At 31.0% G+C, this 23236-nt stretch overlaps 1 protein-coding gene and 1 long non-coding RNA gene across 5 annotated transcripts in view; one reads left to right on the top strand and one right to left on the bottom strand.

Moving 5' to 3' along the window:
• The window catches only part of LOC119604666, a 259457-nt gene that overhangs the window by 24701 nt on the left and 211520 nt on the right, over positions 1–23236 (top strand). Inside the window, exon 2 of one of the 3 annotated variants that reach the window (XR_005231536.1) lies at positions 17987–18245. The exons of the other annotated variants lie outside the window; for them this stretch is intronic. This is a non-coding gene — a long non-coding RNA (uncharacterized LOC119604666). The remainder of the gene's footprint in view (positions 1–17986; positions 18246–23236) is intronic. 3 annotated transcript variants of the gene reach the window in all.
• The window catches only part of LOC119604661 (protein kinase 4-like), a 121133-nt gene that overhangs the window by 25959 nt on the left and 71938 nt on the right, over positions 1–23236 (bottom strand). For both annotated transcript variants that reach the window (XM_037957433.1, XM_037957434.1), the window contains one exon: positions 2411–3413. In XM_037957433.1, coding sequence (XP_037813361.1) covers positions 2411–3095 — 685 coding nt within the window. In that variant the 5' untranslated portion in view covers positions 3096–3413. The remainder of the gene's footprint in view (positions 1–2410; positions 3414–23236) is intronic.

Genomic DNA, 23236 nt, shown 5'->3' with positions numbered 1-23236 from the left:
TAGTCTATAGACTAGTCTATTGTCTAGTCTATAGACTAGTCTATTGTCTAGTCTATAGACTAGTCTATTGTCTAGTCTATAGACTAGTCTATTGTCTAGTCTATAGACTAGACTGTTGTCTAGTCTATAGACTAGTCTATTGTCTAGTCTATAGACTAGACTATTGTCTAGTCTATAGACTAGACTATTGTCTAGTCTATAGACTAGATAGTAGACTAGTCTATAGACTAGATAGTAGACTAGTCTATAGACTAGATAGTAGACTAGTCTATAGACTAGATAATATATTAGTCTATAGACTAGACAATATATTAGTCTATAGACTAGACAATAGACTAGTCTATAGACTAGACAATAGACTAGTCTATAGACTAGACAATAGTCTAGTCTATACATCAGGCTAGTTTATAGACTATACATTAGGCTAGTCTATAGTCTATAGACTAGTCTATTGTCTAGTCTATAGACTAGACTAGTCTATTGTCTAGTCTATAGACTAGACTATTGTCTAGTCTATAGACTAGTCTATTGTCTAGTCTATAGACTAGACTATTGTCTAGTCTATAGACTAGATAGTAGACTAGTCTATAGACTAGATAGTAGACTAGTCTATAGACTAGATAGTAGACTAGTCTATAGACTAGATAGTAGACTAGTCTATAGACTAGATAGTAGACTAGTCTATAGACTAGATAGTAGACTAGTCTATATACTAGATAGTAGACTAGTCTATAGACAAGATAATAGACTAGTCTATAGACTAGATAATATATTAGTCTATAGACTAGACAATATATTAGTCTATAGACTAGACAATAGACTAGTCTATAGACTAGACAATAGTCTACTATCTAGTATATAGACTAGACAATAGTCTACTATCTAGTATATATACTAGTCTACTATCTAGTCTATAGACTAGTCTATAGACTAGTCTATTGTCTAGTCTATAGACTAGTCTATTGTCTAGCCTATAGACTAGTCTATTGTCTAGCCTATAGACTAGTCTATTGTCTAGTCTATAGACTAGTCTATTGTCTAGTCTATAGACTAGTCTATTGTCTAGTCTATAGACTAGTCTATTGTCTAGTATATAGACTAGACTATTGTCTAGTCTCTATAGACTAGACTATTGTCTAGTCTATAGACTAGACTATTGTCTAGTCTATAGACTAGTCTATTGTCTAGTCTATAGACTAGACTATTGTCTAGTCTATAGACTAGACTAATGTCTAGTCTATAGACTAGACTATTGTCTAGTCTATAGACTAGACTATTGTCTAGTCTATAGACTAGTCTATTGTCTAGTCTATAGACTAGTCTATTGTCTAGTCTATAGACTAGTCTATAAACAGTCTATTGTCTAGTCTATAGACTAATCTATCGTCTAGTCTATAGACTAATCTATCGTCTAGTCTATAGACTAATCTATCGCCTACTCTATAGACTAGACAATAGACTAGTGTATAGACTAGTCTATACACTAGTCTATTGTCTAGTCTATTGTCTAGTCTATAGACTAGTTTATTATCTAGTCTATAGACTAGTCTATTATCTAGTCTATAGACTAGTCTATTATCTAGTCTATAGACTAGTCTATTGTCTAGTCTATAGACTATTGTCTAGTCTATGGACTAGTCTATAGACTAGTGTATTATTTAGTCTATAGGCTAATCTATTATTTAGTCTATAGACTAGTCTATTATATAGTCTATAGACTGGTCTAGACTATAGACTAGTCTATTATATAGTCTATAGACTAGTCTAGACTATAGACTAGTCTATTGTCTAGTCCATATACCAGTCTATAGACTAGTCTATTGTGTACTCTATAGACTAGTCTATTGTCTAGTTTATAGACTAGTCTATTGTCTAGTCTATAAACTAGTCTATTGTCTAGTCCAAAAACTAGTCTATTGTTTAGTCTATAAACTAGTCTATTGTCTAGTCTATAGACTTGTGTATTGTCTAGTCTGGATACTAGTCCATTGTGTAGTCTAGAGACTAGTCCATTATCTAGTCTGGAGGCTAGTCTATTTTCTATTATAAAAACTATTACATGTCTAGTCCATAGACTAGTCTACTGTCTAGTCTAGGTATTGTCTTGTCTATTATCTAGGCCATTCTCTAGAATGCAGACTAGTCTAGGAATAGGAATATTTTTGTAGGAAGTAGTTTTTCCAACGATGTGAAATACTAGGACAAATATTTAAAGAGATATTAATTATAAAAGTATATAAAATCCACAGTTCTTAAAATCAATAGCCAATAATCCTAAGTATTCAAAACTACAGACTAGTATGACATTTAAAAGCGAAATAATTCTAATTAAGTAAAAATCTCAATAAATTTACGACACTATTCTGCTGTAAATTTAAATGGGTTTTAAAAATTTTTAAGAAAAACTTACGTGATTTTTCACTTTCGCTTTGGGTTTTCTCAACGTTTTCTTTGTTTGCTTTGCCACCGCCCGAACGTTTATTTTGGTGATTTTGCGATTTAAGCATTTGACGTTGTTTGTTATTGCCTTTATTGTTATTGCTATTGGTATTTGGATGCTGTTTCTGTTGCTGTTGTTGATTGCCTGATAATCCTGAAGCTGCGGAAAATTTCTTTTCCAAATGTTTACGTCTGTTTGAGGAAGTTGCTGTGGATGATGCTGATGATGATGACGATGATGGAGTGGCTCCTGCTGCTGCTGCCGCACCCTCTTGAGAGGCTAAGTTTTTGTTTAATTTTTTATTATTATTTTTCTGACGTTTACCATCATTGTTTCCGTTAGCTGGCGAGAGGTTTTGATTTTGTTCTGTTGCAGCACCCCTAGCTGAACGCACCAATACATCACCCGATTCCAGAGACATGACTAATTTAGCCGCTGTGGGAGACAATGCGGGTGAATATAAGGGTTCGGTGGAGTGCCTCTTTCCGTATTTTGAGGATCTAATATTGCGGTTGTTGTTGTTAAGGTTGCTAGTCAAACGACTGCTGCTGCCGCCGCCATTTCTAGCGGATGCCAAGTTCTTTGTGCCATAAATCAATGTCGGTTGAAATGCCAACATGGCTAACAAAAGCACGGATGCCATTACGAGATTCATTTTGGAAAATGAGTTAAATTTTCTCTCACACACAACAAAAGCAGAATTTACACACACAGAGACACACTCTCAGTGACAAAAAATAAACAAACAATGTGCGATAGTAAATTGTGGGTAAAAAGTTGTTGTTTTCGCTCTAGTGCTGGTGTTGTCGTCTTCTTTGTTGTTCTTGTTCAGGATGTTTTTGTTTGTGGTTTTTATAAGAGTAGTGGGTTATTTGTTGTTCGACAATATAACTAGTGCAGCGCTTTTGTTACAGTTGTTGTAGTCCTCGTCCTTATAAGAGTTTATAACTAGTTTTGTGGTTCTTGCCAAAATCTGCAAAAATTAAAGAAGAAAAATGAGAAATTAAAAAAGATTGAAAATATTCTGTACGAGGAAAATAGGGAAATGAGTTACACAGAAAGTCAACATCATTTACGTTGTTATCTTTTGCAAAAAAGTCTTAACAGAAATAAGTATGAATTAATTGTTTGTCAAGAACGACATTATAATGCCCTACAATGAACTGATTTTCTAATCTATGAAATAAACTGATTATTTAGAAGTAGATAGATAGATAGATAGATAGATAGATAGATAGATAGATAGATAGATAGATAGTAGATAGATAGATAGATAGATAGATAGATAGATAGATAGATAGATAGATAGATAGATAGATAGATAGATAGATAGATAGATAGATAGATAGATAGATAGATAGATAGATAGATAGATAGATAGATAGATAGATAGATAGATAGATAGATAGATAGATAGATAGATAGATAGATAGATAGATAGATAGATAGATATAGATAGATAGATAGATAGATAGATAGATAAGATAGATAGATAGATAGATAGATAGATAGATAGATAGATAGATAGATAGATAGATAGATAGATAGATAGATAGATAGATAGATAGATCGAATCTTCTGCTCAGTCAGTCTGACAGCGACTTTGAAAAGAATCCACTTCTATGAAGAGGTAAAAAGACAGATGGACCTGAAGTAAAATGTTTAATCGATTGATCAAGCTCCTAGGTTCATGAGTGTAATGTTATTACAGTGTAGGGTAACTAATCCTGCTAAAACTGCTGCCATACTAGAGTAAAAGACATTCGAATGTTAAATATGAGTGTTAATTGTAAAATTTTACTAAAAATACATTTTAATTATTTAAATTGTTAAAACTACATTTGCCAAGAAAATCTTTTTGCGTCTGAATAATACATATTTTTAAAATAAATCCAGTAATAGGGATTTAACCACAAACACTCAGTAATGCAAACATATGGAAGGCTTAACTTTTTGGCTCTTGAAAGGAATAGAAAATATTCCTTTCAAGAGCCTCAAGCTTAAATAAGACAACACACAAATAATTTTTTGTTGGCAGGGAAAATTGGGCTTATTAATTTAGGCAACTTATTTTTGGAAGAAATAATTTTAATCAAAAATCAGTATAAGTTAGCCAACAAAAGGTTTTAATATTAGTTTGAAATATGTGATTCTTAAATTGTTTTTAATGGAACAAATATTGGAACTGTTTGTTATAATAACTACATATCGAACTCATTACGAAGAAATGTAAGAAATTTTTTAAATTTTTATTATTTATTTTGAATTGCTATTAAGATTCCTTTACTTAAAATACGAAAGCAACTCATCCCCTACCGAATAACTATGTTAATCCTTGATACAATATAAATAATAAATCTGTCAACAGTTTAACTGACATTAAATTATTTTGATAATGATTTACAGACAAATAACAACAAGTAAAGTAAATGCATTAAATAAATATTAATACAATATTCTAAATCATTTGCATACTGCATTAATGTATGTATATCTATGTAAATGGCATAGCCGCCAACATCATCAACAACTTGATTATCATTTTACTAATTGAAAAAAGTAATAATTTTAACATAATTATGTTATTAATAGGGTGTTTAAATGATTGTGGTGATATACATACACACAAATGTGTATGTATGTATTTAAGTTTATGGACTTAATACAACAGTTTTAAACATTAAATAGGAATAATTAGATAGATTGTGTGTGTATATTTGTATATGTAAGTAGTTAAGTAAATGGATTGGTTTTTAATCAGATGCATAATAAGAAGGTATTAATTTAATGGATACATAATTTCTTAATCGTTCCTTACAATTCCGAACGTCTGCATTAAATCCTTAAATCACAAGGAATAAATATCAAGCTTTTGGTCCTTCGAACTCATACACAGAATCATATGCCATTGCTAACATAATTTTAACATTACATTTTTTACACCATCCTAAGGCAAAAGGATGGTTATAACTTTAATGCATTTAAACTTGCATTAGAGTCGTCTTAACTTCATTAACATAATTATGGTTTTATTGATTCTATTTTAAGTGTTTACTTTAACACCACCAATGCAAAACTTAAGTACATATAAAAGCACTCAAAATATATAGATATAAGTAGAACAGTGACTATATTATTAGGTTTTCATATTAGGTTTTCAAACCTGAATAACAGAAACAACTTGTTTACATTTTCAAGTAATGCATTCTGTGAAAAACAGAACTAAAACTGAACTAGAACTGAACTAGAACTGAACTAGTACTGAACTAGCACTGAACTAGAACTGAACTAGAACTGAACTAGAACTGAACTAGAACTGAACTAGAACTGAACTAGAACTGAACTAGAACAGAACTAGCACTGAACTAGAAATGAACTAGAACTGAACTAGCACTGAACTAGGACTGAACTAGAACTGAACTAGAACTGAACTAGGACTGAAACTGAACTGAACTAGAACTGAACTAGAACTGAACTAGAACTGAACTAGAACTGAACTAGAACTGAACTAGAACTGAACTAGAACTGAACTAGAACTGAACTAGAACTGAACTAGAACTGAACTAGAACTAACTAGAACTAAACTAGAACTGAACTAGAACTGAACTAGAACTGAACTAGAACTGAACTAGAACTAGAACTGAACTAGAACTGAACTAAACTAGAACTGAACTAGAACTGAACTAGAACTGAACTAGCACTGAACTAGAACTGAACTAGAACTGAACTAGAACTGAACTAGCACTGAACTAGAACTGAACTAGAACTGAACTAGAACTGAACTAGAACTGAACTAGAACTGAACTAGAACTGAACTAGAACTGAACTAGAACTGAACTAGAACTGAACTAGAACTGAACTAGAACTGAACTAGAACTGAACTAGAACTGAACTAGAACTGAACTAGAACTGAACTAGAACTGAACTAGAACTAGAACTGAACTAGAACTGAACTAGAACTGAACTAGAACTGAACTAGAACTGAACTAGAACTGAACTAGAACTGAACTAGAACTGAACTAGAACTGAACTAGAACTGAACTAGAACTGAACTAGAACTGAACTAGAACTGAACTAGAACTGAACTAGAACTGAACTTGAACTGAACTTGAACTGAACTAGAACTGAACTGAACTAGAACTGAACTAGAACTGAACTAGAACTGAACTAGAACTGAACTAGAACTGAACTAGAACTGAACTAGAACTGAACTAGAACTGAACTAGAACTGAACTAGAACTGAACTAGAACTGAACTAGAACTGAACTAGAACTGAACTAGAACTGAACTAGAACTGAACTAGAACTGAACTAGAACTGAACTAGAACTGAACTAGAACTGAACTAGAACTGAACTAGAACTGAACTAGAACTGAACTAGAACTGAACTAGAACTGAACTAGAACTGAACTAGAACTGAACTAGAACTGATCTAGAACTGAACTAACTAGAACTGAACTAGAACTGAACTAGAACTGAACTAGAACTGAACTAGAACTGAACTAGAACTGAACTAGAACTGAACTAGAACTGACTAGAACTGAACTAGAACTGAACTAGAACTGAACTAGAACTGAACTAGAACTGAACTAGAACTGAACTAGAACTGACTAGTACTGAACTAGAACTGAACTAGAACTGACTAGAACTGAACTAGAACTGAACTAGAACTGAACTAGAACTGAACTAGAACTGAACTAGAACTGAACTAGAACTGAACTAGAACTGAACTAGAACGAACTAGAACTGAACTAGAACTGAACTAGAACTGAACTAGAACTGACTAGAACTGAACTAGAACTGAACTAGAACTGAACTAGAACTGACTAGAACTGAACTAGAACTGACTAGAACTGAACTAGAACTGAACTAGAACTGAACTAGAACTGAACTAGAACTGAACTAGAACTGAACTAAAACTGAACTAGAACTGAACTAAACTGAACTAGAACTGAACTAGAAACTGAAGTAGAACTGAACTAGAACTAAATTAGAGCTGTACTAGAGCTAAACATCATTTGACATCATTATTTTATATTTGAAAAATATCATTGACAAAATCTACTCTATTTTCATAATCCCTGAACTTAAAAATAATTATGCTGAAATCCACTACACCATCCCTTAAACGCAAACATATTATGTAAAATATTAAATTTATTATTTAATTAAAATATGTACATAATATTCATTTTCACTCCAAAAACTATTCAAATGTGGTCTGAAATATTTAACAATAAGTATCGAAAAAAATACCAATTTAAATACTCAAATATCCAATTATTAAAATACACATAAAAACCCTATATACATACATACATTCAGATTATTCATAGATTGTTGTATTTTCAACAACCACGTAGGGGTTAAAATTATTATATATAAAAACTTGGTTACAATTTCCACAATGTATTACAAAAATTAATATATATATATGTATGTGTTTGCAAGCATGTGGATAAAATAAATCGAACGATTATAATTTAAAACCAAAATACAAGACCAACAATACGTATGATTAATATTAAGCAAATAATTTATTTCAATACTCATACGTACATGAAGCCACAACAGAATCACGTTTAAAATGAATGAATTTATATAATATTGTAGTTGTTTATTTAAATTATGAACATAATTTAAAGTTTATGATTAGTTTTTAATCAAATTACATTAAAATAGTTCTAAACTAGAAAATCTTAAATTCTTATTGTTGATTAATGTAACAATTTTTGCTAGTTTCTCTTCTAAATTGCTCTTTTTTTTTCTTCCTGCTATCTGCCTGGTTGTTCTTTTTTTGTATATTTATTTTAATTAGTCTTCTTATCTTTATTATGCACCAAGCGATAGTAAACTTTCTTCTTTTTTCGTTTTCATTTTTATGTCCCCATTTTAGTCTTTTTCTTTTAATATTTTATTTTGTTTTTTTTTTTTTTTTGTTTTGTTCATTTTGTCGGTGAACGTTTTAATATTAATTGCTTTTGTTGAGTTGGGCTGGGCGTTAACAATGCAAATTGTTAGGGAAAGTGCAGCCAGTGTGAGTGTGCTGTGTATGTGTTTGTGTATTTGAAGAGGTACGACAGTTTGTTAAAAAGCAGTTTGCCGAAGCGAAAAACTAAATATGTTTGTTGTTAAGGAAGGGGGAATAAATGATTATTTTGATTTAATAATTTAATGAGAAGATTATAGCTTTTTTAAATTAGCCAAAACTATAGTAAAGTTATAGTCAATACAGCCAGAGTATTGCCGGGACAATAACTAGGACTATATTGAGGCTAAAGTCAAGACTATACGTACACTATGGTGGGACTATAGTCGGAACTATAGTCTCATTTTAGTCATGACTATAGTCTAACTATAGTCATGACTATAGTCTCACTATAGTCCTGACTATAGTCTCACTATAGTCCTGACTATAGTCTCACTATAGTCCTGACTATAGTCTCACTATAGTCCTGACTATAGTCTCACTATAGTTCTGAATATAGTCTCACTATAGTCCTGACTAGTAAGAACTATAGGGAGTCCATAGTCAAGACTATAGTCAGGACTATAGTGAGACTATAATATGGGCAATATTGAGTCTAACTAAAGTCATGAATGCAGTCCTGACTATAGTCGCACTATAGTTCTGAATGTAGTCTCACTATAGTCCTGACTAGTAAGAACTATTGGGAGACCATAGTCAAGACTATAGTGAGACTATAGTCGGGACTATAGCGAGACTATAGTCGGGACTATAGCGAGACTATAGTCAGGACTATAGTCAGTTCTATTGTGAGACTATAGTCAGGACTATAGTGAGACTATAGTCTGGTCTATAGTGAGACTGTAGTCATGACTATAGTTAGACTATATTCAGGACCATAGTGAGACCATATTCAGGACTATAGTGACACTATCTATATTCAGGACTATACTGAGACTACAGTTACACTATATTCAGTGCTATAGTGAGACTATAGTCAGACCTATGTATAGTCAAGACTATAGTGAGACTATAGTCAAGACTAAAATGAGACTATAGTCGAGTGAGACTATAATTAGACCTAGCGAGACCCTAGTTAAAACCATGGTTAGGCTATAGACAATAGTATAGAGAGAACAAAGTCAAGAATCTAGTGATACTATAGTTAAGACTATATTCAAGACTAAAATTCAAAATTTTAAAGTGACATTTGTTTTCAATTCAAAATTAAAACTCAATTAATCAACTTTAACAATTAAGTTATCGAAAATAAATAATTCTTATACTTTTCAATTAATACAAAATCAATGTTATAGTTTTTTATTCCCACAAAAAAAAAACAATTTGACATTTTTGAAAAGTCATTTATTTTGCCAACATACAAAAACAATAAAGATAAGAAAAGCAGAAAAAAATGTTAACTAAAAATGCAACTTGATAAAAAAAAACTAAAAAACAAAGAGAAAATGGCTGAAACTGAACTAAATCTCTTGTTATCTGTAGCCAAAAAAACAACTGACTTTTAAATCATTTGGCAATTTATCACATCACACTTCAATATAAACACACACTGAACAGACAACTGCACAGCATTTACTAACAAACTCACATGCTAACACACACACAATAACATTTCTATAGACTTTTTTTTCACAGTGACTGCAGTTGCCTGCCTCCTCCCTGTTGATGCGTTTTTCTTTTATTCAACTATTTTTAGTTGTTGTAATTGTGCTCTAGTTTTTCACTTCTGAATAGTTTGAAATTGGTATGAGAGTAGTTGTGTGCGGGTGCATGTGTGTGTGTGTTTGTTTGTTGGTAACAGTTGAAATGATGGCAGTAGTCAATTGTTGTAGTAAAAAAAAACTCTACGGCAGCTGTCATTTAAAATGCTTGTTAAAACTTCATTAATGTTACACATATATATACACTCACAAACAAATACCGAACTCATACATGTGAGTGCGTGCATGTGTTTGAGTAAATAGTGTAAAGCAAAAGCATTGAATGCAATTGCAATCTGCCAGTCGGGGTGTTTTTAAAAAATAGCAAAATATTTTTGTTCCTTTTGATGTTTTTCTCTTTTTTTAGAAAATTTCTTGAAAATTCCTAGTATCAAATAGAGTAAAAAGCAAGTATTTTTGAAAAAATGTGTTTTACAAAGAGATTTTTCAACAAACTTGTAAGTATTGCAAGAATGTATGTAGGGCTTTTTTTCATTTGTTCACAGTTCTTAAAATCAAACTCATTTATATACTATAGAAAAATCATTTATCAATTTGTGTAACATGTTTAGAAAATGATGACATTAAGTATTGAGAACTTTTTTTACAACATTTATAGGAGTTACATAGTAAAAGTAAAGGACTATAGTAAATATTAAGACTAAAGTAGGACTTTAGTCAAGACTTTAGTAAGACTATAGTCAAGACAATAGAAAGACTATAGTCAAGACAATAGTAAGACTATAGTCAAGACTATAGTAAGACTATACTAAGACTATAGTCAAGACAATAGTAAGACTATAGTAAGGCTATAGTCAAGACTATAGTAAGACTATAGTAAGACTATAGTGGGACTATAGTAAGACTATAGTGGGACTATAGTCATGAATATAGTAAGATTATAGTCAAGATCATAGAAGGACTATAGTCTTGACTATAGTAAGTATCAAGACTAAAGTAGGACTATAGTCAAGACTTAAGTAAGACTATAGTAAGACTATAGTCAAGACTATAGTAAGGCTATAGTCAAGACTATAGTCAAAAATATAGTTAGACTATAGTCAAGAATAAAGTAAGACTATAGTCTAGTCAAGGCTCTAGTAGGTCTATAAATAAAATTTTATTGAGACTATAGTAAGACTATAGTCAAGAATATAGTAAGATTATAGTCAAGATCATAGAAGGACTATAGTCTTGACTATAGTAAGTATCAAGACTAAAGTAGGACTATAGTCAAGACTTAAGTAAGACTATAGTCAAGACATTAATAAGACTATAGTAAAACTATAGTAAGACTATAGTAAAACTATAGCAAGACTATAGTCAAGACTATAGTCAAGACTATAGTTAAGACTATAGTAAGACTATAGTCAAGACTACAGTAAGGCTATAATCAAGATTTTAGAGAAACTGTGGTAAAAAAGTTTATAGTGAGACTATAGTCAAGACTATAGTCAAGACGTTAGTAAGACTATAGTCAAGACGTTAGTAAGACTTTAGTCAAGGCGTTAGTAAGACTATAGTCAAGACTATAGTAAGACTATAGTAAGACTATAGTAAGACTATAGTAAGACTATAGTCAAGACTATAGTAAGACTATAGTCAAGACTATAGTAAGACTATAGTCAAGACTATAGTAAGACTATAGTGAAGACTATAGTAAGACTATAGTCAAGACTATAGTAAGACTATAGTTAAGACTAAAGTAGGACTACAGTAAGACCATAGTCAAGACTGTAGTCAAGGCTATAGTAAGACTATAGTCAGGACTATAGTAAGACTATAGTAAGACTATAGTCAAGACTATAGTAAGGTTATAGTCAAGACTATAGTAAGACTATAATCAAGACTATAGTCTAAGTCAGGACTATAGTAAGACTATAGTCAAGACTATAGTCAAGACTATAGTAAGACTATAGTAAGACAATAGTCAAGACTATAGTAAGACTATAGTTAAGACTATAGTAAGACTATAGTCAAGACTGTAGTCAAGACTATAGTAAGACTATAGTCAAGACTATAGTCAGGAATATAGTCAAGACTATAGTAAGACTATAATCAAGACTATAGTAAGACTATAGTCAAGACTACAGTAAGGCTATAATTAAGGTTTTAGAGAAACTGTGGTAAAAAAGTTTATAGTGAGACTATAGTCAAGACTATAGTAAGACTACAGTCAAGACTATAGTAAGATTATAGTCAAGACTATAGTAAGACTATAGTCAGGACTATAGTAAGACTATAGTTAAGACTAAAGTAGGACTACAGTAAGACCATAGTCAAGACTATAGTAAGACTGTAGTCAAGACTATAGTAAGACTATAGTCAAGACTATAGTAAGACTATAGTCAAGACTATAGTCAGGACTATAGTCAAGACTATAGTCAGGACTATAGTAAGACTATAGTCAGGACTATAGTAAGACTATAGTCAAGACTATAGTAAGACTATAGTCAGGACTATAGTAAGACTATAGTCAGGACTATAGTAAGACTATAGTCAAGACTATAGTTAGAAAGGTAAAGACTATAGTCAGCCTAAAGTAAAGATAATAGTAAGACTATTTTAAGACTATAGTTAAAACTATTGTGACTATAGTCAAGACCAGAGTGATGCTGTTGTGAAGGCGATAATAAGTCTATAATCAAAACAAATGTTGCAACATGGGCAAGACTATCTACATATAATCAAGGCTACTGTGACACTATTCTCAAGACTATAGTCAGGACTATAGAGGGACTATATTTAGGGCTATAGTGAGATTAAATTCAAGTATTGAAAATATAGTCAACTATAGACTAAAGTCAGGACTATAGTAAGACAATATTGTCACGCTAGTTAACACCATATTGAGGCTATAGTAAAAAATATAGCATAGCGAGGCTGTAGTCAATACTATATTCTCAAGACTTGTTTTGTGATGCATTCGTTTAAACTCCAGTGGTCATTAGGTTTTGTAGAGAATATTTACTCAAAATTTCAACAAAACTATTGAACCTTTTCAAAAAACTCAATAAACTTCCACTAAATACATTTACACATAACTTACAAATATTCTAAAGAAAAAGAAAGTTCCATTAATTTCTTTACTTGTGAAGAGGATGTACTTTAAAATAAGTTTTTGTCGTTAGATTTCTTTAGTTGTTATTTTTCGCGTCTCTTTTGACAGTATCAACAACAAAAAACTACTTAGTTTATGTTTTTCTTTCATTTTTCTTTTATTCAACTTTGGGAGGGACGTTCATTATAGTTTACAACAATTAGTTTTGTTGTTGTTGTTGTGGAAGTACTTGTATTTATTTTTATTTGAATTTTTGTGTTATTTCATCTTTTAATCAAATTATGTAAACCGCTGTAAGTTTATTTTATTGTTGTTGTTGTTTTGCACTTTAATAATGGCAGTTTTATAGGGTTTGTTTTGTGGAGGGAAACAATACTCGTTGGTCAAGGAGTAGGGATAATATTGAAATGTTATCAATGTTTCTCTTTTAGTATAGAGTTGGTAAGTGCAAGAACTAACTCTATTTTGGCTTCTTATACTCTAAAACATCGTTGCCTTTATCAAATATTATGTAAATAGGACATTGCCCCAATGTTGCAGTCAGATCCACTATTATTTCGATTTATTTAGCTCTTTTTTATATTTTTCTTCCCTTCCCTTTTTTTATATATTCGTACTTAACTTTTGTTTTATTTTTCTCCACTTTGTTTTGTTTTCTTTTAATTGCAATTTGTGTTTTTGAGATTTTTTTTCTTACTCTTATTTAATTTATAACTATTATATAAAACACTAACTTTTTTCGAAAAAAAATATTTATTTTATTTCTCTACCTTAATCTTTAGGTCTTCTCTAGACGTTTCTTGTATTTGTTTTTTAAATAAGTTTATGAGACAAAGAGAAAAGAGAGGGAGCTTGAGACTAAAGGAGGTAAAATATCCTTGTTGTAAATAACTTTAATTTTAATTGTTCTCGAGTGAGTTGTAGGAGTAGTTGGTTGCCTACAACCAAGCAACCAACCATCTATATATCCAGTCATTCATTCATGCAACTTGTTGTAGTTTTACTTAAGTTGTGATCACACAATCCTCATCAGCAGGTTAAGTTTCCTACTACAACTTCTTCCTTATTTATTTTATTTTTGTTCATAACTAAATGACTGTATGCCTGACTGGCTGGTTTTGGCTGGCTCTTAGCTTCTTGTTCATTTTCAAGTGTCTCTTGAGTTGTGTGGCCAGTTAGTTGCAGCAGAGTAATTCTTACTCCTCATAAAGTTTTGAAGAAGGGTATACAAAAACAATACATCTTTACTTTTTGTATTTTGTATAGTTTTCTCAAGTATTTTTATGGGTTTCATAAACAATGTGAGTGGAAGAAATAACACTAAAATAAAACTTTAATGAATTTTAATTTTCTTATGTTGTAGTTGTTGTTGACTGTGTAAATTTACTTAAGTTTTACTTTAGCGTCTTTCTTTTTTTTTGGGGGGAGGAGGGAAGAGTTTTAGTAACACCTTTGTATGTCATCGTTTTCAACATCGTTTAGTTGGTTGTTTTAATATATTTAGTTTTTAATCCTTTTTGCAGACAATTAAACAGTTTGTTTTATAATGATTTATGATTTTAATTAGTCATTTTCTATAGGGGAAAACTACTTTGATGAGAAGTCATTCTATATAGAAAAATCGATTCGAAGTCAGTTGTTTCAAAGTAAATTGATTACGAAACGAAATAACTTTCTATACAAATGTTGACTGCGAAACCAAGTAATTTTCTTGAGGAACGTCGAAGCCCTTTTCAATATAATTCCTTTCGAATTCCTTTTCTATATAAAAATTGACTTCGATTCGAAGTCCTTTTCTATATGAAAATAGACTTCGATTCGAAGTTATTTTCTATATAAAAATAGACTTCGATTCGAAGTCCTTTTCTATATAAAAATTCACTTCAATCCGAAATCCTTTGCTATATAAAAATTGACTTCAATCCGAAGTCCTTTTCTATAGGAATATTGACTTCGATTCGACATCACTTTCTATAGTAAAATTGACTTTGACTCGAAGTAATTTTCTATATGAAAATTAACTTCGATCCAAAGTCGTTTTCTAAATGAAAATTGACATCGGTTCGAAGTCCTTTTTTAATATGAATATAGACTTCGATTCGAAGTTCTTTTCTATATGTAAATAGACTTCGATTCGAAGTCATTTTCTATATGAAAATAGACTTCTATTCGAAGTCCTTTTCTATCTTAAAATAGACTTCGATTCGAAGTCCTTTTTTATATGAAAAGTGACTTCGATTAGAAGTCATTATCTATATGAAAATTTACTTCGATTTGAAATCATTTTCTATATGAAAATTGAATTCGAATCGAAGTCCTTTTTTATTTGAAATCAGACTTCGATTTGAAGTCTTTTTCTATATGAAAATTGACTTCGATTCGAAGTCATTTTCTATATGAAAATTTACTTCAATCTGAAATCCTTTTCTATATGAAAATTAACTTCGATTCGAAGTCCTTTTCTTTAAGAAAATTTACTTCAATTCGAAGTACTTTTCTATATGAAAATTGACTTCGATTCGAAGTCCCTTCATATGAAAATTGACTTCCATTCGAAGTCCTTTTCTATATGAAAATAGATTTCGATTCGAACTCCTTTTCTATATGAAAATTGACTTCGATTTGAAGTAATTTACTTTATAAGAATTAACTTCGATTTCGAAATCCTTTGCAAATGAAAACTTTTAAAAATTATAAATTTTTTTATTTATTTTAATATTTGCGCTAAATTTTTACAACATTTCATACCAAAATTTCCTCTTTAGACAAATTTATTATGTCTGTAAAATTTTTAGATAAACTTTTTTTGTTTGTCTTTTTTATCCCTGTTGTTGTTGTTGTTTGATTTTAGTTGCATTTAACTACTCCCTCTGGTTGTAACGTATTTGCTATTTCAAAAACTCATATTTTACAAAACATTAGTAAACTAATAATCCAAACATATGACTATAAATCTTCAAGAAGCTCTTTTTAACAAATAGAAAATGCCATATTTTTGTTTCAGTTTTAAAAACCAAACTAGAAATGCAATTTTCCAAAAAAAAACGAATAGAAAAACTATCTCACATGTTAAAAGTAAAAGCCATAAAAATTTGCAACTGGCATCATTTTTCTTTTAGATTTAAGCAATGAATGAGTGTGAGTGTATGTGTGACTGTGCGTAGTTATGTTTGAGTATGTGGCATAGTGGAAAATGCAGAATGCATAAAGAAAATTTATGACATGATATAAAAGAAAAATATGGTTTTTATTTTTTTCTTGCTTTTAAGTAGTGAACACTGAACGTTTTAGGATGAGGTACATTATCTAAAATTTAGTTTGATACAAAATTCGAATCTTTTCAGTTCAGTTCTAGTTCTAGTTCAGTTCTAGTTGAGTTCTAGTTCAGTTCTAGTTCAGTTCTAGTTCAGTTCTATATCAGTTCTAGTTCAGTTCTAGTTCAGTTCTAGTTCAGTACTAGTTCAGTTCTAGTTCAGTTCTAGTTCAGTTCTAGTTCAGTTCTAGTTCAGCTCTAGTTCAGTTCTAGTTCAGTTCTAGTTCAGTTCTAGTTCAGTTCTAGTTCAGTTCTAGTTCTAGTTCAGTTCTAGTTCAGTTCTAGTTCAGTTCTAGTTCAGTTCTAGTTCAGTTCTAGTTCTAGTTCAGTTCTAGTTCAGTTCTAGTTCAGTTCTAGTTCAGTTCTAGTTCAGTTCTAGTTCAGTTCTAGTTCAGTTCTAGTTCAGTTCTAGTTCAGTTCTAGTTCAGTTCTAGTTCAGTTCTAGTTCAGTTCTAGTTCAGTTCTAGTTCAGTTCTAGTTCAGTTCTAGTTCAGTTCTAGTTCAGTTCTAGTTCAGTTCTAGTTCAGTTCTAGTTCAGTTCTAGTTTCAGTAAATTGTTTCCATATTGTTGTAGCCTTCAGTATAGTAATGTATTCCACTTCTTTTAAATATCCAGTAGTTGTTCAAAATGAAAAAGTATGGAGATGCGAGCATATTAAATAAGAAACATATGAAATTCTAAATAAATAGAGAAATTATGACTAACTGTTAATAAAGTTTTAAAAATACCTAAAAGTGCATTCGAAACTAAGAAAGTAAAAGAAAATTTTGCTTAAGTTTTTAAAGGAAAAATTAAATTTAAAAAAAAAAATGTTAAATATAAATTGAAGTAAATGGTTTAAAATGTATACTGTTTCTAAAATTTATACCTTGAATAAGTGGACCAGTTGGTTTTAGTATCTTTCATAAGTCAGATTTTCTTAATACAAAACCAAAATCTATTATTCAATAGTCTATGGTTTTAGAAAAGTTCATAGTTTGTAAATTAATTTAGTTAGCAACATTTTGCTCTATTAACTCTTTTCATTACGTAAACATGATTTTAATTTAAAATCCTGTAGAATTAAATAAAAACCACATATTAAACATTTAATGCGCTCTAAATTTTATTTCAATTACAAATACAAAAGAGTTCTAAAGACCTATTAAAGCTTCACCTTTTGTGGATTTATTTCCTATGTTAGTATACCGAGAACCAAAATACCAACAATATAACAGTTTGTATTGTAATTAAATTAGCTGCATATGTATTCATACTCATATATACAAAAAGGACATACAAATGCATGTATGTATATGTTCACACGATTTTCGCTACATCTGTTTGTTTGTATGCGTACATTCAATTTAAATAAACCTGCTTGTGTATGAAGTATTTTACTTTATGCGACACTTAAATTCCTTTCTTTATATATATATATTTTTTTTTTTTTTTGGAAAATCTAACTTTTCAATGTTTTCAACTACTACTTTCTTCCTCTTAGGTAGGAGAACGTGCCATTTAGCACTTAACATGGAAAGAAAACAAACAGCAATGAAAACGTTTCAATGAATGAATGAAAAACTTAAATGAACCAAAGAACTTAACAGAGAAAGAAGAATGGCTGAATAACGAAATGGTTGAATAAAAGACTGAATTGTTTTGTTCGTATGAGCAAATGAATTGTTCCATTATGAACGGACCAGATGAATACAATTTGCATACATACATACATATGTGGATGTACTCTTAAGTAGTTAATTGTGAGTATACATAAGAATGTATATTAAGGCATATGTGATTCGACATGGAGTGAAACTAAATAGTTCGGTATTAAAAACAATTGGGGATACTTTTTTGTATCTATAAATTCTAGATCAGTTCTAGTTTGGATTTAGTTCATTTTAAGCACAGTTGTAGTTAGAATCCGAACTTTTCACAACTATTTTTTTTATAGACTAAGCTCCTTTTGTGATACCCGTTTAAGTAAATACACACACATACTTAAATACACAAAAATTAATACATGAAATTTTTTCTGTCGGTTTGTGGTCTTTGAAATCACTTATATTATCCTTTTGCTAACAAACATACTACGTACACATGTACTTATAAGTTTTTATTTCAAAAATATTTATTTAAAGAAAAAGTAGCCAGACTTTCTCATACTTGTAATAAAATACTTGGTTACAATGAAATACAGATTTGTCCTGTATATTTTACACGTACTTGCGTATGTGTGCAAATACTGGAATATGTATATATGTATGTACATATTCACAAATTCATCCTGTACGTGTTCCCTTTTGTATTTGCCAAATTGTATTACATTTCGTAGCCTTGGGAAATCTTTTGGCTTTCCTTTATATAATTTGTGGATATTTCGAAGTGTATGTTGTATGTGTATGAATATATTTCACATGCAAAATGTATTCGTTTTGTGTAAACTACGAATTAATTGAGAAAGGTCGAATAATATTTTATAAGGAATAAAGAACTGAACTAGAACTGAACTAGAACTGAACTAGAACTGAACTAGAACTGAACTAGAACTGAACTAGAACTGAACTAGAACTGAACTAGAACTGAACTAGAACTGAACTAGAACTGAACTAGAACTGAACTAGAACTGAACTAGAACTCAACTAGAACTGAACTAGAACTGAACTAGAACTGAACTAGAACTGAACGAACTGAACTAGAACTGAACTAGAACTGAACTAGAACTGAACTAGAACTGAACTAGAACTGAACTAGAACTGAACTAGAACTGAACTAGAACTGAACTAGAACTGAACTAGAACTGAACTAGAACTGAACTAGAACTGAACTAGAACTGAACTAGAACTGAACTAGAACTGAACTAGAACTGAACTAGAACTGAACTAGAACTGAACTAGAACTGAACTAGAACTGAACTAGAACTGAACTAGAACTGAACTAGAACTGAACTAGAACTGAACTAGAACTGAACTAGAACTGAACTAGAACTGAACTAGAACTGAACTAGAACTGAACTAGAACTGAACTAGAACTGAACTAGAACTGAACTAGAACTGAACTAGAACTGAACTAGAACTGAACTAGAACTGAACTAGAACTGAACTAGAACTGAACTAGAACTGAACTAGAACTGAACTAGAACTGAACTAGAACTGAACAAGAACTGAACTAGAACTGAACTAGAACTGAACTAGAACTGAACTAGAACTGAACTAGAACTAAACTAGAACTGAACTAGAACTGAACTAGAACTGAACTAGAACTGAACGAACTGAACTAGAACTGAACTAGAACTGAACTAGAACTGAACTAGAACTGAACTAGAACTGAACTAGAACTGAACTAGAACTGAACTAGAACTGAACTAGAACTAAACTAGAACTGAACTAGAACTGAACTAGAACTGAACTAGAACTGAACTAGAACTGAACTAGAACAGAACTAGAACAGAACTAGAACTGAACTAGAACTGAACTAGAACTGAAACTAGAACTGAACTAGAACTGAACTAGAACTGAACTAGAACTGAACTAGAACTGAACTAGAACTGAACTAGAACTGAACTAGAACTGAACTAGAACTGAACTAGAACTGAACTAGAACTGAACTAGAACTGAACTAGAACTGAACTAGAACTGAACTAGAACTGAACTAGAACTGAACTAGAACTGAACTAGAACTGAACTAGAACTGAACTAGAACTGAACTAGAACTGAACTAGAACTGAACTAGAACTGAACTAGAACTGAACTAGAACTGAACTAGAACTGAACTAGAACTGAACTAGAACTGAACTAGAACTGAACTAGAACTGAACTAGAACTGAACTAGAACTGAACTAGAACTGAACTAGAACTGAACTAGAACTGAACTAGAACTGAACTAGAACTGAACTAGAACTGAACTAGAACTGAACTAGAACTGAACTAGAACTGAACTGAACTAGAACTGAACTAGAACTGAACTAGAACTGAACTAGAACTGAACTAGAACTGAACTAGAACTGAACTAGAACTGAACTAGAACTGAACTAGAACTGAACTAGAACTGAACTAGAACTGAACTAGAACTGAACTAGAACTTTATTTGAACATACCAGAGTGTAATGAAGGTATCAACATGAATCACTTCAAACCGTACTTGAAACATATGTTGGGATTTTGATTTTCTTTCGTTTTCAGTTTTATTTTCCTTCTTTTTATTTTGCTCTCATTCTTAATGTTTGCGGTTCTGTTGTACTCGTACAAAATACTAGAGCCAAACCATAAACATGTATGTATGTTCCCGTATAAAAAAAGGAAGAGGAAAATGTATACTAAAGTCCCATTCCTCAAATGACATTCCATTTAATTGGTTTTTATTTTCTGGATGCCATAATCATCCAGTAGATTTTTCTCGTTGTAGGTATTTGTTATTGCGGTAGTTGTTGTTTTTGTATAGAGTAGGAAATTGCGTATGCAAAACATGTTCAGAGTACAAATGAATCTGGGGCTGATGGTTGGTTGGTTGTATTGTTGCTGTTGTTAAGCTTTAGGTATTTAATACATAGAAATAAATTCATATTATGTATATAATTTCATGTGTATATATGTATGAGAACGTATGCCAAGGTAATAAACTGGCTTAAGAAAAAAATATTAAACGTTTCAACTACAGACTTTACCAACAAATAAGTTACGATTACGTTTAGAAATGCTGTAAGACTAATCTTTGCAAAATATTCTAATATTTTATAGTTGTTTTAAAGGAATTTAAATAAAATATTATCAACGAACCGGCCTAATGTATACAGATAGGTATATACGCTTCTTAAATGTACGTTACGTATTCATTTGTGTATGTAGAGATCTGCAAATATTTATATGGATTGTTTAGTGCTTTATGTACATATGTATGGAACAGCAATCGGAAAAGTCCTTTAAAATATCTGCATCATGTAACAATCTAAAACTTATTAATTACTTTCCTTTACCGAATACCATCTTCATATCACTAGAAGTAGTTTAATAATAACTGAAATAATTTTCACTTATTTGAACACAATTTTCATTCTCATTTCCTATAAACGACTATTAAAGCATATGAATTTTATTGAGAGATCATACATAGGTACATACATGTATGTACATATGTATACATACTAAAAGGTAAATAACGCTTTTATTTTAAATGTATATTATAAATGTTTGTTTGTGTGTGTGGTTAAATTAATAACGACGAATTATTGCCAAGAGTTTTGCCGAAATTTAATTTTTGTGGTGAATGAAAAATTTACAATTTAAAATTGTAAATTGCACTTTTTCTATTTCAACTTCTTTACAAGATTTATGAGTGTAATTTAAATAATTTTTAATGACATTAATGCGATTGTAGAAAATATTGGAAAAAATTTCAAATGGCCTGAATTTTACTTAAATTTGGTAATAAAAGAGGGCAATTACTGGTAATAAAAATAACAGTTTATATTTTCAAAAAACATTTAGCTCTTTTTAATCTCTTCTTCTAGTACTATTATAGTTCTGTTCTAGTACTGTTCTAGTTCAGTTCTAGTTCAGTTTAGTCAGTTCTAGTTCGGTTCTAGTTGTTCTAGTTCTGTTCTAGTTCTGTTCTAGTTCTGTTCTAGTTCTGTTCTAGTTCTGTTCTAGTTCTGTTCTAGTTCTGTTATATTTCTGTTCTATTTCTGTTCTAGTTCTGTTCTAGTTCTGTTCTAGTTTCTGTTCTAGTTCTGTTCTAGTTCTGTTCTAGTTCTGTTCTAGTTCTGTTCTAGTTCTGTTCTAGTTCTGTTCTAGTTCTGTTCTAGTTCTGTTCTAGTTCTGTTCTAGTTCTGTTCTAGTTTCTGTTCTAGTTCTGTTCTAGTCTGTTCTAGTTCTGTTCTAGTTTGTTCTAGTTCTGTTCTAGTTCTGTTCTAGTTGTTCTAGTTCTGTTCTAGTTCTGTTCTAGTTCTGTTCTAGTTTTTCTGTTCTAGTTCTCTAGTTCTGTTCTAGTTCTGTTCTAGTTCTGTTCTAGTTCTGTTCTAGTTCTGTTCTAGTTCTGTTCTAGTTCTGTTCTAGTTCTGTTCTAGTTCTGTTCTAGTTCTGTTCTAGTTCTGTTCTAGTTCTGTTCTAGTTCTGTTCTAGTTCTGTTCTAGTTCTGTTCTAGTTCTGTTCTAGTTCTGTTCTAGTTCTGTTCTAGTTCTGTTCTAGTTCTGTTCTAGTTCTGTTCTAGTTCTGTTCTAGTCTGTTCTAGTTCTGTTCTAGTTCTGTTCTAGTTCTGTTCTAGTTCTGTTCTAGTTCTGTTCTAGTTCTGTTCTAGTTCTGTTCTAGTTCTGTTCTAGTTCTGTTCTAGTTCTGTTCTATTTCTGTTCTATTTCTGTTCTAGTTCTGTTCTAGTTCTGTTCTTAGTTTGTTCTAGTTCTGTTCTAGTTCTGTTCTAGTTCTGTTCTAGTTCTGTTCTAGTTCTGTTCTAGTTCTGTTCTAGTTCTAGTTCTGTTAGTTCTGTTCTAGTTCTGTTCTAGTTCTGTTCTAGTTCTGTTTCTAGTTCTGTTCTAGTTCTGTTCTAGTTCTGTTCTAGTTCTGTTCTAGTTCTGTTCTAGTTCTGTTCTAGTTCTGTTCTAGTTCTGTTCTAGTTCTGTTCTAGTTCTGTTCTAGTTCTGTTCTAGTTCTGTTCTAGTTCTGTTCTAGTTCTGTTCTAGTTCTGTTCTAGTTCTGTTCTAGTTCTGTTCTAGTTCTGTTCTAGTTCTGTTCTAGTTCTGTTCTAGTTCTGTTCTAGTTCT

Source organism: Lucilia sericata, unplaced genomic scaffold, assembly GCF_015586225.1.
Source record: "Lucilia sericata isolate MDLA Ls3-8-SP2 unplaced genomic scaffold, ASM1558622v1 Contig000417F_arrow, whole genome shotgun sequence".
In the NCBI taxonomy this organism is placed as follows: domain Eukaryota; kingdom Metazoa; phylum Arthropoda; class Insecta; order Diptera; family Calliphoridae; genus Lucilia; species Lucilia sericata.
The sequence above is the reverse complement of the archived record's forward strand: the minus strand, read 5'-3'. Positions and strand labels throughout refer to the sequence as shown.